Source organism: Netta rufina (genome assembly GCF_964035555.1).
Source record: "Netta rufina genome assembly, chromosome: 3".
Classification (NCBI taxonomy): Eukaryota; Metazoa; Chordata; class Aves; order Anseriformes; family Anatidae; genus Netta; species Netta rufina.
Genome location: NC_140125.1, coordinates 101,635,204 through 101,652,170, shown reverse-complemented (window position 1 = coordinate 101,652,170; position 16,967 = coordinate 101,635,204). Strand labels below are relative to the sequence as shown.

At 39.0% G+C, this 16,967-nt stretch overlaps 1 protein-coding gene across 1 annotated transcript in view; it reads right to left on the bottom strand.

Annotated features, from left to right (window-relative positions):
- The window catches only part of SNTG2 (syntrophin gamma 2), a gene marked incomplete at both ends in the record, with an annotated part of 296,049 nt that overhangs the window by 134,648 nt on the left and 144,434 nt on the right, over nucleotides 1–16,967 (bottom strand). The window contains 2 exons of the mRNA XM_084284773.1: nucleotides 5,118–5,175; nucleotides 5,272–5,328. Of these exons, the coding sequence (XP_084140899.1) occupies nucleotides 5,118–5,175; nucleotides 5,272–5,328 (115 nt within the window). The remainder of the gene's footprint in view (nucleotides 1–5,117; nucleotides 5,176–5,271; nucleotides 5,329–16,967) is intronic.

The window sequence follows — 16,967 nt, the reverse complement described above, 5'->3', positions numbered from 1 at the left end:
AATTTGTATTTTTCAGTGCAGTAGGCATCTTTGCTACTTTTTAGATTGTTTCTGCCTAGTTGCTTGCTTCTCCAGCTTCTATACTAAAACTACTATACTAAAACTTCTATACTAAACTACTTTCTATGGTAAAAAGAAAGTTTCAAGTCCAAAGTCCAAAACACCATTCATCTTCAGAAGGACTTCAAGCAGTTCTTTCCTGAAAAAATTTACCTGAGAGAACATGTACAATATAGTTCTCTAATTTTCCTACATGAAAAAATTATCATCAACCTTTGTCTTCAGTCTGGACTGCAGTGGCAACAAATTCAAAAAGTAATTTTAAATGTGTTTCATTAGATTTCTACGTTTCATAAGGGAATTACATTGTCAGCCATTCATAATTATGGAATCACAGAATCATTAAAGTTGAAAAAGACCTTTAAGATCAGTAGGTGAGCAGAAAAAAAGAAGTTGTACATTTAAAGGGCATCTTTGGGTCGCATTTTTTTCACCCAACTGCAACAGATAACTAATGCAATATTTTGTACCTTTTTCTATGAAATTTGGAGTACACACATAATAACCATAACATTAGAGGTCCACTGAAATTACAGATATCGTTTTTCAGATTTTATCAACCTTTTTGTTTCAGAAACTGCAAAATGCACCTTTCAAAGAGAATACTCACCATAAATACCTAAGGAACTGAAATAATACTCCCAGAAACATTTAACATTTTAACACAGCTGTCAAGCAAAAAATAATTTTTTTTTAAATCAAAAGTCAATCTTCACATCTGTTAAGAATAATTTTATTATTTACCCTATTATTTACCCTATGAATACAATTTCAAACAAAAACTTAAAAAAAAGCATTATTCTTTATCAGGAACTTAATGCACAAATTTTTATATACATCAACAGGCGTGTATACATAAATATATCTAGAGAGAGAACCTCACATTGGGAAAGTATGTAAGTGACTGTTTAAATCTAGAGTTGGACACTAAATTCACTGTTTCTGATTTTTAGCCATGAATGGAATGAAAACAAATTCAAATTAACCCATGGCAATGCTTTAATTTTCTCCATAAAAATGTGGTTTAGATTTATCACAATCTTAATTGCTATAAAAAGAAAAATAAGTCAAATTCTATAACAAAACAAAAATACAAATATTTCATCATGTTTTTTAGAAATAATTTAAATGCATAAAAATACATATTTCACTGTAATAATGAAGACATCATCATTGTAAACATATTCCACAGATTAGATTTAACCTATATACCTGCTCAGTTAAACACATAAATTTGACCATTTGCATCCTTCTAACCAAAGAATTCTTAAGGTTTAGGTCAATAACTTATGTCCCATGCTTCAGCATTTAAATCCTGATACAAACCTGAATAGTATGAAGTGTTCTGTTCACTAATTTACCTATCTATATGCATCTTGTTATATATTTGATGACTCCTGACTCCAATTCATATAATTGGACCTTAAGTATGCTTTTAACTATTCTATTGAACAAAAATACTTTTCTGAATCATGGACCAGAGTATCTGCACTTTGCTTGTTAACTGCTCTTTAACAGTTCATTAGGATATCCTTTCTACCGTATGCACTGCTGGTCTCAAGGATGCAATATAATAATAAATAAATAAATCAAAAATGCAAAGAATATTCTTCTCTGTCCTGTGAAACTACATTTAATGCTGCAGGCATGGATTCAATAGAGATAATGATGAGTCAATGTTACCTTTAAATATAATCAGCTACTCAGTAATAAAGAAAAATAACACTGACAAATATAATTTAGAATGACACATAGAAAATATGAATAAGCCATCAAAAGTGTATGTGTATTTAATATGTAGGTGATACTAGGAAATAGTGTACATAGATAAAATACCATCTAACTTCAAAAAAAATATCTTCAAATCAGGTCTTTCTTATGTTTAAAGATAGCCTTGTATTAGCCTTCACTTTCATAACATATAATGAAAGTTTTGGATTCATTTTGAACTCCTTATGAACATAAATATCTCCATCTTGGCTTATCTCTTCCTTAATCTTGACCTTGCTGAAGTGAAGCGCTAAGGCTGATGAAGCCAAGGTGATGAAGAATATAAATTACAAATGCAAATGTGCTGTGCATCTTGCTTGTAATCTCACACTATGCCCAATGATTTATCCATACTAGGCTTGGTTACTCTAGTTGCACCACCTTCGTGGATGACTGGAGTCAGCATAGGAAAAAAGACTTCTGCGGGCATTATCACATATGCTTCCATATCAAACCAGCTTTGTCTGGCATATATGTGTAAGTGAAACTGCTGTAAGCCCTCATCAAACTGGCACTGTGTCCTCCAAACAGATGGTCCCAAATGGAGGCTGCCAGGATGTGGTACTTGGACACAGTCCGTGTTTGGAGAGCGCAGAGTTTCAAGCCAAAAATGTTTCAATGGCTGAATGTCCTGAGTTTGTTCCAATCCTGCCAGGTTATATGGCATCTCCCCTCAGAAATGGGCTAAACTCATAAAATAACAAGTCACCCTTTATCGCAGGAGGTGGGAAAATGCTTTCAAATTAAAGTTTTAACCAGTTTTGGCTCTCCTTTGCAAAACTGGCAAAATGCAAACTATCCCTATTACACCAGCTTTTATTCAATTTTATTTAACTATTTTTGTCATGCCTCATTGATCTGAACCCACTGTTCTGTTTCATCACTGCTGCTTGTCTGACTCCACATGTTATGTGAGATATGAGCAGAGCTCACAGCAGTAGTCAGATTATTACAGCAATGCTCACAGAAATGGAAAGCTGCATCAAGGTAACCAAATGTGACTGCTAACTTCATAACCCTGCAACATGAAACAGAAATTCAGTTCCTTGACCAGAGGAACATGAAGTTTTTACAATTAACACATACAGCACTGTATGCAATAAAAGTCACTTGTACCTACAATCAAAGTTCACAAAAAATATTTTAGTAATTACAGATGGGAATAACAGACACTAGATGGAAAGATATAATCACAGAAAAGCTTGTATCATTTATCTCTATATTGTTTACGAGGATTCCTTTAAATACATTTAATGGATCTGACATATTTTCTTACAGGTTCACTGTACATCAAGTAAGCCTGAATGAACTGATTCCTTTCAAAGTTCAGGATACTCAGCTACACACATCATAAGAATAGGAGTTGGCAGTGCTCAATGAATCATTGAATCACTTATGCTGAAGGACACCTCAGGAGCTGACCTACTCCAGACCCCCCACAGTGAAAGCAGGGCCAAGGTTCTCATCTTCATGACAGAGGTGCAACTGATGAAGTATCTATACAGCTTTCTTCATACTTTGTCAGGTGTGCCAGTGTCTTTATACCATTCACTGATTCAGCCATGAACACTGTCTAGGAACTTACTGTGATACAGCATTGTCTCTGGTTATAACTATTACTCACTTTAGAGCTTCCTTCGGCAAAAGGCTACAAGATGTTGCAAATATCTTTCGAGGACAGATTTTCAAATCTGTGGTATACCACTGACACCTTAAGTTGTTGTTGCATTCATTACTCTACAAATAAACACAGTTAGTTCATGAAAAACTGCCTAGATACAAAACTGTGCATACAAGTATTTGATTTATAAAACCACAGCTAACTTTGATTCAAAGCACTGTCCTAAAAAGGGCAGTAGATATCTTGTTGGTGATTAACTGCATAAACTACATTCCTTAGACCTCAGTGGTTATATTAGTATTTTTTTATTATTATTATTATGTATTTACTTTCTTCATATGGTTTATTATGCTGTGTATTCATGGAACCTATTAATGTTCCATCTACAATAACACAACTGGCATAAAAACATCTATTCACTTTCTTCTGCAGAAACAATATCATAAAAGAGAATCATCATGTTGAAATATATCTAAGTGCCGTAACATAGGAAACTTGAAGGAGTCTTTCTAATTGGATACCGGCATAGACAATCTATTCAGTGTTCACTAGATATCATCTGAAACTAGATTACCAACTTCAGCTATTATACTTCAAGCAAAACATGGGCCCACAAAAGAAAATGCAGAGAAGAAAAAGTACTGTCTGAGATCTACTAAAGCATGAGGCTGGACACATTGCCAAGTAAAAGCAAATATTCACAATTTACACTGAGGCACAGCAAGAAGAGGGGCTGATGAGTAAATAGATGGTGTCAGTGGTTCTGAGTCCTTTATGGAGCAGGGCATGCACCAAGTATCATAACATAGCGCTCTGCCTTTTCTTGCATAAAAGGTTACATGAAACAGGTAGATTTATTCTAGGGAAGAGGAAATGCATAGAAGATTTATCATAGGAACACAATACTTCCACATCTATGTAAAGATTGCCTCAGCAAAGAACAAACTAGTCCCTGTGTCCATGTCCACCCGAAATGAAACTACTACTAAATGACCCTTAGGCCATCTTACAAGGCACTGCCCACTCCCATGCAATGGTTCTACTTTACTGATTGTCCCCTTTATTTTCCAGAGCAGTTTTCCAAGATCAGTCTATCATTGTCCCCAAAAGGTTATTTTTGATAGATAAATGTCAATGTAATACTTAACTGTGTTGGGCTACACTGATTTAGATCTAATGTTATTGTAACAAACATTACGAATCACTCTCTGCAACTAGGCAAAGTCAGTCATGCTGTATGATGAATTACTGTGCAAGGAAAAGATATGTTTGGTTTATATATCCGTTTATATATTTTTTTATCCTTTGCGTTATTGAACTTAAGTGCATCAATAGGTATCTTGTATCATAGTTTTGTTTTCACAAGTAATGTTCAGGGCTTTGTTTAAAACACAACTGTCTTACTGTAGTAAATTTTTTTTTTGTGAAACTATTACTTAACAGTAAAACTTCAAGTGAAGGTCCTAAAGACTTTAAAAGATTATAGATTTTAAATTCAATACAAAGGCACGTGGATCACTTGGACATTTACAGAAAGGCTTAAAGACCGTGTGATACTGAAAGAATTAACTAGAATTAATTCTGAGTTTAAAGAACATTTAATTTTTTTTTTAAATCATGTACAATACAGTACTATATATTTAAATAACATAAATATATATTTTACCTGCTTGGTCTTTAAACATTTTTGATATGACGACAGGCACTTTGTGCTCAGCACCACCCTGTAAAAGATGCATAATAATCATGAGATCTCAATTAAGGCTGAAGTGAACCAGTCATACTGAAAATTAAAAGAAGAAATAAGAAGTTATTGATACCTTTATGCTTAAGCCCAAGCCACCAACTGGTTGTCTACGAAGTGTAACAGTTCTGTGCTTTAAAAAATTGTAGAAAAAATACATTTAGGTGAAAACACAATATCTGAATAAGTACAGAAGATGCTTTAGAGTTCATTCTACTCAAAAAAATTATGATTTTCAAAGGTACCCTGGAAACTAAACATTCAAGTTCTGTTTTGAAGTATCATTCAACACTGATTTATAGGCACTTACATATAGGCACTCTCCTTAACACAGAGAACAGAACTTTTGTATGAATTCTGCATGCAGACTTATTATTATTTATTACCACTGATGTGATACTCTTCCTAAAAACAAACTTTTACACGCTTTTTCTTTGTTTTGACAAATGTTTTCACAAGAAAACTATATGAACAGCTTTGGGTTGCACATTTTCATAGCTGATTTATCTTCTTTAGTTGCTATCGGGTATACACATTATATTTATTTTCATATTTCAATCGCAAATACCAATGTCTTCTAATCCATATCTTCAGCCATATGCCATTTTTTTTGCAGCATATGCTAAAAGACTTTTTATGATTGTCCACTTCAAATGGTTATTTTCTTGCGTTTCATGTTTAACTGCATAAAGAAGATAAACATTTATCAATACTTTTCCGTATCAACCTATCATATGTTTAATAGTACACTGAATTTGGCATTGCTTTAATGTGCAAATCTTGGTGCCTGACAACACAATGATATCAATTCATTCATTGACACTAATCACAGAGTTGGTGAGAACTGTTTTGCAACATGCTGAACAATAGTGTATATAATGCCACTGTTCAAGAACTGGAACTGTAATTCGTGAACATGTAAGATTAAATGTTTGTTTGTTTTTTTTTTTTGTATATGATTTCTGATGTACAGAATGACAAGATTACATTATATGGATACCTACTGATCAGATATTTTATGATTTCTCTAATTCTGATAAATGGATTTTTTGATTTTAATACTGAAGCCGATAAACGCATATTAACAAGGTATTTTTAGCTTTTTCTTTTTTCTAAAACCCACCTTGCCATACTTAGATTTATGCTAACTCAGGGAAAGAGGGAATACAATGCATCATTGATTTCAGTCTCATTTTAGGAAGGTAAAACAAAAGCATATGGGAAGGGAAAAAAAAAAAAAAAAGAAAAAAAAAAGATAACTTTCACACATTTCCAAAATTTTTTTCTTCTGTTACCATGAACATTATACCACAGCAGTCTGTGCTAAAAATGGACAACTAATTTAAGTGTTGACATATAGTATCTGATTTAAATCAAAAGTTGTGTATGTTTCAATCTCAGACCATATAATACAGCTTTATTGAAATCTGCACTACTTTAAATTGCTTTATTGGTACACTTCTTCATTTTGAACTGACTCAAAACTTTCAATCAAAATATTCAAATGCACTAAGAAAGTTCAGATCCAATCTGAATTAGAATACATGTTTCTGCCTTCATGGTCAGAACAGTCATTTTCTATGACATAAATCCTGTTTAATTACTGTGTTTCTCTCCACTTATACTCACAACCTGTAAACTAATTATCACAATCTATCCCATCACATAAGAATGATGGAATAAATGCTTTAATGGCTTGATTGCTTGAGCATTATTGGGCTTGAAATACACGTACACTACATAGATAGCCTTGGCCTTTTTATAAAAGACAAACAAGGTACTACGTAATGCTATTGTGTCCACTCAACTATAACTAACATTCCTATTTTTATACAGTAGATATATTTCACATGATAATACTGATTCTATAAATTAGTTTATAGCTCTACAAAGCACTCTACTTGCATAATATATTTTTATAAGTTTGGCATTTGTGTTTTCATAGATCATAGCATAGCTCATTACAGAGCTTCAAATATTCCTGTTGAAGAACGCTTTCAGAGAAATTATTAAGTATGTACCTAAAAGTTTCTTACAAAACAGCTTTTAAAATTAGAGCTACTTGCAAAAACGCAAAAATCTCCTACATTTGAAGATGTTCGTATTGCAAATTAAAATGTCGTAAGCTGAGCAGTATCATAACCAAGACCATTTACACAAATTTATTCAATCCTATGATCACATATAGTTCACTATGATTGCAACCAATAGTTATATAAGACCAAACACCACATTCCGTTTTCTATATATAGATTTTTGTTACCAATTTTGAATTTTTAAAAATGTAATAGTGTCCAATTCCAGAAAATTAGAAGAAATATAATATTGGACCAATACTGAAAAATTATAAATACAGCTGTGGATCTTCACTATATCCCAATGCTTAAAGGTCAGATAATACTAGATCTGACAATAAATAACCCATTCCATTATGGAATAAATCATAGAATCATAGAATCATAGAATATCCTGAGTTGGAAGGGACCCTTAAGGATCATCAAGTCCAACTCTTGACACCGCACAGGTCTACCCAAAAGTTCAGACCATGTGACTAAGTGCACAGTCCAATCTCTTCTTAAATTCAGACAGGCTCGGTGCAGTGACCACTTCCCTGGGGAGCCTGTTCCAGTGTGCAACCACCCTCTCTGTGAAGAACCCCCTCCTGACGTCCAGCCTAAATTTCCCCTGCCTCAGCTTAACCCCGTTCCCGCGGGTCCTGTCACTAGTGTTAATGGAGAAAAGGTCTCCTGCCTCTCGACACCCCCTTACGAGGAAGTTGTAGACTGTGATGAGGTCTCCCCTCAGCCTCCTCTTCTCCAGGCTGAACAGGCCCAGTGACCTCAGCCGTTCCTCGTACGTCTTCCCCTCCAGGCCTTTCACCATCTTCGTAGCCCTCCTCTGGACACTTTCCAACAGTTTCATGTCCTTTTTATACTGTGGTGCCCAGAACTGCACACAGTACTCGAGGTGAGGCCGCACCAGCGCAGAGTAGAGCGGGACAATCACCTCCCTTGACCTACTAGCGATGCCGTGCTTGATGCACCCCAGGACACGGTTGGCCCTCCTGGCTGCCAGGGCACACTGCTGGCTCATATTCCACTTGCTGTCTACCACGACCCCCAGATCCCTCTCTTCTAGGCTGCTCTCCAGCGTCTCATCGCCCAGTCTGTACGTGCAGCCAGGGTTTCCCCGTCCCAGGTGCAGGACCCGGCACTTCTCTTATTGAACTTCATGCGGTTGGTGATCGCCCAGCTCTCCAACCTACCCAGATCCCTCTGTAAGGCCTTTACGCCCTCATTTGAGTCCACAACTCCTCCAAGTTTGGTGTCATCAGCAAACTTGCTCAAAATACCCTCTATTCCTACATCCAGATCGTTTATAAAAATATTGAAAAGTACCGGCCCTAAAATGGAGCCTTGAGGGACCCCACTGGTGACCAGCCAGCCTGACACAGCCCCATTTACCATAACCCGTTGGGCCCTGGCCGTTAGCCAATTGCTCACCCATCGTATGATGTTTTTATTTAGCTGTATGGTGGACATTTTGTCCAGTAGGATCCTATGGGAAACCGTGTCAAAAGCCTTGCTGAAGTCCAAAAAAATCACATCAGCTGGTTTCCCTTGGTCCACCATACGGATGATCTTATCATAAAAGGAAATCAGGTTAGTTAGGCAGGACCTACCCTTCACAAACCCATGCTGGCTGGGACCAATGACTGCTTTGTCCCCCAGGTGCGCCTCAATAAGTCCGAGAACCAACTTCTCCATGATTTTACCAGGCACTGACGTGAGACTGACAGGCCTGTAATTGCTAGGGTCTTCTTTCTGACCCTTCTTGAAAATTGGCACAACATTTGCCAGCTTCCAGTCTACCGGGACCTCTCCAAATTCCCAGGATCGTTGAAAAATAATTGAAAGAGGTTCCGCGATGACGTCCGCCAGCTCTTTCAGCACCCGGGGATGAATCCCATCCGGACCCATGGACTTGTAGGGATCCAGGTGGAGTAGCAAATCCCGCACACGTTCAGGGTCAGTTGGGAGTTTGTCATCCCCACCGTCCCGGCCCTCCAGCTCAGGGCACCCTGGGTCCCGAAGCCCATCATCGGCATTGAAGACAGAGGCAAAGAAGGCGTTAAGCGTCTCTGCTTTGCCTATGTCATCGTCTGTGAGGACACCTTCCCTATCAAGGAGCGGCCCTATGTATTCTTTAGTTCTCCTTTTTCCATTTACATATCTAAAAAAACCCCTTTTTATTTTCTCTCACAGACACAGCCAGCTTCAACTCTAGGTGTGCTTTGGCCACACGAACTTTCTCCCTACAAACACGAACGGCATCCCTGTATTCTTTCCATGACGCCTGGCCCTCCTTCCAGTAGCGAAACACTCTGTTTCCGCCTAATCTCCATTAGAACATTCCTGGTCAGCCACGCCGGCCTCCTGCCCCGCCTGCCTGACTTGCGATATTTTGGAATTGCCTGATCTTGTGCTTCTAGGAGGCATCGCTTAAAGAGTGACCAGCACTGGTGGACATCGAGGCCTTCAAGAGCAGTTTCCCAGGGGACCTTGCTGACTAGTTCCCTGAGCAGCCTGAAGTCCGCTTTCCCCATATCTAGGGATGAGGTTTTGGTGGCACTTTTCCTTCTGTCACCATAAATTTTGAACTCAACCACTTCATGGTCGCTATGACCGAGGCGGCCACCAATCACCACATCTCCCACCAGACCCTCTCTGTTTTCTAGCAACAGGTCTAGGAGGGCACCTTTCCTAGTTGGCTCCGTTAGCACCTGCACCAAGAAGTTATCATCTAGGTGCTTCATGAACCTCCTGGACTTGCTTGTGTGAGCCGTGTGGCACTCCCAGTTAACGTCCGGCAAGTCGAAGTCCCCCATAAGGACAAGGGGAGTTAATCTCGAGGCCTCTCTTAGTTCTGTAAAGAATAATTTATCGGCGCTATCGTCCTGGCCAGGCGGTCTGTAATAGACTCCCACAACGACATCCCCTTTATTCGTTCGTCCCTTGATCCTTACCCAGAGGCTCTCAACTTTGCCATCGCCAACCTGAAGTTCCACACAGTCCAGCCCCTGCTTCACATACATCGCCACCCCACCACCTCGCCTACCTTGCCTGTCCCTCCTGAAGAGCCTGTAACCATCTATCGCAACACCCCAGTCACAGGACTCATCCCACCAGGTTTCGCTTATGCCGATGATGTCGTAGTTGCGGGACTGGGCCAGGACTTCTAGCTCATCTATTTTATTCCTCATACTGCGTGCGTTCGTGTAAAAGCATTTCAAGTGCGTCTCCTTACACTCAGCACCTTGTGGATCTGACCGAAGGACCTCACTGGCACACAGCCCCTCTGATTCTAGCGTACCATCCCTTAGGTCTTCACCGGCGTGCCTGGTTTTAGCCCCTTCCCCCTTTGACTCTAGTTTAAAGCCCTATCTATCAGCCCTGCCAACTCCTGACCAAAGATCCTTACCCCTCTCCGAGAGAGGCGCATCCCATCCGGTGCCATCAGGCCCAGTGTAGCGTAGACCTTCCCGTGATCAAAGAAACCGAAATTCTGCTGGTCACACCAGTCTCGAAGCCATGAGTTTATGTGAACAGCACGTCTTTCAGCTTCGATCCCCCCTATCGGAAGGACAGAGGCAAACACCACCTGCGCCCCTGATCCTCTAAGTAGTCGCCCCAAATCCCTAAAGTCTCTTTTGATCGCCTTCGGACTTCTCATTGCTACTTCATCGCTACCAGCCTGAAAGACCAGTAGCGGGTAGTAGTCAGTGGGCCGTACCAGGCGCTTGACTTTCTTGGCAAAGTCTCTCACCCGAGCCCCAGGGAGGCAACAGACTTCTCTGCGGGTTGGGTCTGGTCGGCATATCGGTCCCTCTGTCCCTTTCAGGAGGGAGCCCCCCATAACAATAGCCCTTCTTTCTTTTTTGAAGGATGATGTGGCAATGCGACGTGTAGGTCGCATTGTCTTAGGCGCCCCCTCCAACTGGGACGGGTTTTTGTCTACTTTGTCATTTAGATTGTCTTGCTCTAGTCCTTCATATCGATTATTTAAGGGTAGATGAGAAGGTGAGGTGGGCAGAGAGAGGGCTCGCCTACCACCCCGAATAGGCACCTGCCTCCATTCCCCCCCTTGATCTAGGTCTCCTCCCGCTGCCTGGCAGGAGGAGGGAACCTCCGTCTTCTGCGTAATAGGAGACGTCTGTGCTGTGGCAGTCTCGTGAGCCTGCCTCAGAGAGGGTAGAGCGCACCTCCACCAGTCAATTTCCCTCTCTGATTCCCTGATGCTCCTGAGCCTGTTCACCTCCTCCCGGAGCTCCGCTACCTGGCTGAGCAGTTCTTCAACCTGGGCACACCTCCCACAGGCATACCCACCACTGCTGTCGGAGACCGACAGAAGGCTGGAGCACACTCTGCAGCCCAGGACCTGGACGGCTGCGTGTTTCCCCGAGCCCTCCATCTGAGTAGCCACACTGGCGACCGTGGCTGGAGATGCCGCACGAGATGCGGAGGCCACGGTTTTCTGCCTGGTCGACACCATGGTCAGGTTCTACGCAAGCAGGTTACAAGCACCGAAGGGAGAGGCAGCTGCAACAGAGCGACGATGGGCCCCCCGCTCACCCTGCCCGCGCAAACTGCCACGCCCTTCGACGTGCCACGCCCTGTTTGCCTGTCCTGTTCGCCGCACTCCTGGTCGCTCGCGCTCCCTAGGGGCAACTTTTAAACAGCCTGGGAGGGGGCGCTGCTGGCTCCGCCCTCGCCTCGTCAGCCTCCCTCACGAGGACAGCTGGGTCCCGGCGGCTCCCCCGAGTGGCCTCGATGCCGGACAAAAAGCCCTGCCCGCCTCAGTCCCCTGCTCCGCTGCAGAACACGTCTGCCCCGGAGCTGATCGCCTCAGCAAAAATCAAACCTACTAAAAAATGTAACCTACTTCATAAAAAATTAAAGGTAAGTAATTTTAAGGGGGAATAATGTGGAAAATATATTTTCAAATGAAACTGATGACAGAGTACCAGTGTTGTAACAACCCTTAAAATGAAGAAATCTGATAACACATAAAAACTTGATTAAAAACATAAAATATATGAAATAGTATGCTATATTTTTACTCTATTATTATATTTTTATTTTTTTTATTTACATATTTAAGTTGACAAAAATATTTCAAATCAAAATGTAATTAAGATAAAGTTACTATTTATTGACATCTGGTGAAGTAATGACAGTACTTGTTTTAAATATATATATATATATAAAAAATCAATGATCTGAAGAAAACCTCAATTAATTACAATGATGCTTGTAAGTGACACAACAGTTGTGAGAAAGTAATTATGAACAGAACAGAGCCTGAGTATACAGCAATTCAAGGTCATTCTGGTAAGTTGGAAAACAGTTCAAACAAATAGGGAAAAGCATTCAACTGTCATGCTCAGTACACGAAAAAACAACTTCCCTGCATAAAGCTATGGCCAAAAGCACTAGCATAATTTTATATCATCAAAAGACTATTAAGTAGGAGTAGAGAGACTATAAATTATTTCTCTGTCAAGATATCCACACAGTTGAAATAATACAGCCAGTGCCGATACGTTCATTTTCAAAATAATCCAAATAAATTGCAGTGGTAGCAGGCAAGAGCCACCAGTACTTTGAGACATTCATCTAGAAATGCAACAAATACCAGGAGTGAAATATATTTAGCTTTTCAAAGCACTTTTCAGGGATGATCAAGCACAGGCTTAAAGCATCTTCCTTGGCAGAAGATGACCAAATCACACAGACTGACACAATAAAAATTTAAATGACTTGAAGTTCAAAACAGACACATTCAGGCTACAGACACAAGACATGATTTTAAACTTTTGTGGCATGATGCATCTTAACTGGATTTAAAAAACAACCAACCAAACAAACAAAAACAACAATGAAAACACTTTAAAATAGTAGTATGATCTTGAGACTCCAATGCACAGATATTTCTTCTTTTATCTCTATTTAAAGCATAATTTGTCACATTATTTCACGAACAAAGATTTAAATTAGCTCTAGTTGTAGGATTACTAAAATACCCGATGGGATTTTTTATGGCAGTAACCAGAACAGTGTTTAGTTTTTTCCACATCAGTGAAATTAGTTTCACAGCCTGCCACAAGTATGCTCTTTCTACAGAGAAGTAATGCAGACACACAAAGATTTAGGGTCAATGAATTGTTTTACTGATTTGAAATGCCTGAATCCTTTTTTAAGTATTTAATTTTCGTATGAACTTTATCTGTTTGAAATGTCTTGTGGATAAACTGCAATCTCAGCTTTGAATGTTCAGCACTTGAGAACATTTTAGTTTTATATCAGATGAGAAGCACCTAATTCCTGATCAGCAGTGTGAAGTATGATGTATATGACACAGCTAGGACCACACGGCACCTTTATTTCCAGAGAAGAATCATTCATGAGGTGTTGGGACTACTCTTCACTGCATGTCTTCCAATATTAAAAAACCAACACAGGGCCAAGGCTCAAAAGACAGCTGCTTATATAATTGTAATTTTCTAATACTTGACTTTGCAACTTTGTTTTAAAGGCAGAAATTAAAATTAAAAAAAAAAGGGGGTGGGGGTGGTGGGGAAAGCCCACAAATTCACATGGTTCACTACAGGTTGGTTTCCATTCAGTCAGTTGTTTGGACCCTTAAATTCATAGTGTAGATGCCCACTGCTTAAGAAAAAAAATCTGTAAGTAAATTAGGAGGGATTCACCTTTAGATACCTGCAGAAAGCAAGACACTATCAAATTAATTATCATGTTTTGTAGGCAAACATGTTAGAGTAATTATTATTTTCCATTTGACCCCTTCTCCCTGCCCCCTCTCACTTCTGTTGTGGTTCTGTTCCCTTCTCAGGACCCTTCTTTGCTTTTGTTCTTCCCCACCTCGTAACTCAAAATTCTGGAAGCTTTTTTTCCACTTTTAATTCAAACCAAACAGCACCCCTCTCTATTATGAAACTCATTTACAGTAAATAAACAGGGAGGAAAAAAAAAAAAGTTATCAATGTACATGAACTACATGCACAGATTTAAATTAAAGTATTTCTAACATACCCCTACAAAATTGGTAGTCATGTACAGCAAAAAACATACATGTAAGATAAAATTCATATTAGTGAGTATTATATGTTATTTAAATTCTGACAGAAAAGTATATGAAATTCTGGCAGCTGTTACAGAATGAGCAAAGTCCTTGGTCCAAATAACATGAAAGATTTTTCTCTTAATATGTTCTAAATGATGACGCATCTCTGCTGCCAGCTAACAACACTATCTGCCAAAGCAGATTGTGCTGGCTGTGCTCTTGATTGACTACTGGTAGCAGAACTCCTGAATATGGATTACCATACAGGTAATTCTACCTGTTTACCTCTGCTTTTCCCCTCAAGCTGTCAGCCGTGCAGAACTGGGAAGGACAAGACTAACTGATGACATTATCAATACTCGTTTGTATTACACCCTAATCTGTTACACAAATGTGGATTACATATCCAACTGACATGTTTCAGTATGGTTAAGAAGATCTGTATGAAAACAGAACTGTCTGCACACATATTGTATAACAAATGTAATCTAAACAAAATAATTGACGTTCACGTATAGAGGTGGTAGAATAATGTTTCCATCAGATCTTTGATTCCAGGGACATGCAATGAAACTAACCTGAAATTTTCACAAAGGAACAGAAATCAGTGAGAATGTCAATGTCCACCAGCTGCTGGAAAGCAAGAAGGCAAAGGAAATTACATGCAGTTTGGCTGCCTTGAGAATGCATTAGCTGGGAATTAGTTAAAACCTTTACATATGAAAAGGTACTCTGTAATGGTAACTGCTATGCACTTTTTATTCAACATTTATACCACTGTGATCCCCAAAAATGAACTATTCAAAAGTCAGGAAGGTTGTTGAAAGGAAGAATAAAGGGGAGCCAGCTAAGAAAATTAAAACTCCATAGGCAGCGTGAGGAGTTTTTAAGGCTACCACACTGAAAGCACAGATCCACTGAATGCCACTTATTAGAAAGGCTTAGCTAAGAAAAAAAGGAAAACAACTTGGCTAAACAGGAGGTCATTAGATGTAAAGAGTGGCGGACATCATGTTTAAAAAGAAAATGAGAAAAAGGAACATAAGCAAATAAATTTAAAAACTGAATTGGGCAGCAACAGTAAAGAGAGTTTCAACAACTGCCGACAAGAACCACAATTACTAATAAATCTTCAAATCTATCAGGAGCAGGAGGTCTGCCAAAGAAACCACAGGAACAATTTATGATCAAGGCATACTCAGAGGAAAGAAGGGTATTGAAGGGAAGATAAATAAACACTTTTCATTAGGTTTCACTGTGAAAGAAACTAGAAATGTTCCTCCAACATTTTTTGTAGCACAAAGGATGTATGGATCTGTCTTAATTTGAAATCACTTTAGAAGCAAATTGACTAAATAACAGTAGCAAATCACCAGGGTCAGATAGCATTCACCCTGATCTTAAAGGAACTCAAGGATGAAACGAAGTAATAGCACTGGAGTGCTAACTTGAGTTACTTCTCAAGAAAGCCTTGATATTCAAAGACTACAACACTACAAGTAAAATTCCTTTATTTTTTTTTTTCATAATATGTTTCAATTAAGGTTTAAACTTAAGGCCTGCACTATACAAATTAGAACTGTAGGAAAAGAAGTGTATGTATCTACAGACAGTAAGAGGAAAATGTAACAAAGAACAGAATTGCTAGACACTTGAATCTACCTTGAAAAAGAGAAAGCACTTTTTTTAAAGAACAATGCCTTCCGAATCTACCAGGAATCTCTGACGTGGTCAACAAGCATGACAGATTTTTTATTGAAAATATAAAATAAGCTTAAATTATTCAAAGACTTTTGACAAAGACTACTTTTAAGGAAACAAAGGAACCATGAGTGAAAAGCCTTGCAAAGATATACTGCTAACTAAAATTAGTTAAAAAGTAGACAGAAAACAAATAGATGGATTAAATGAGTAATTCTCACAATGGAGGAAGGTCACTGGTGAAGTTCCACTGCAGTCTATATTGTAACCTGTCGTATTTAAATTACTCACAAAGATATATACATATATATATATATATATAATTAATTAAAGGTATGAGCAATGAGATTATCTTCACTGCTTACTGAGGTAGGAAGGATGAGTGAACTGAAAATATTTGCAGATCTTATTAAACAGTCATCAGGCAACAAGACAGCAGTACAATACTATAGTAGATAAATGCTAGAGAGAAATTAATTTTCCCATATACATTATTAAGTACATTTCCCATGTACATTATTACATAATGTAATGCAAATAAATTACAATTGATTCTGAATGAGCTGTTTCTAATACAGAGACCACTAAGGTCTAACAAGACCTTATCGTTAAAGTGCAAGGGAGAGACTCTTTATCAGGGAGTGTAGCAATAGGACAAGGGTGAGTGGTTTTACACTAAAAGAGGGTAGACTTAGATCAGATATAAGGAAGAAATCCTTTACTGTAAGTGTGGTGAGGCACTGGAATGGGTTGCCCAGAGAAGCTGTGGATGCCCCATCCCTGGAAGTGTTCAAGGCCAGGCTGGATGGGGCTTTGGGCAACCTGGTCTGGTGGGAGGTGTCCCTGCCCATGGCAGAGGGGTTGCAATTAGATGATCCTTAAGGTCCCTTCCAACCCAAACCATTCCATGACTGTAAGACATCATCA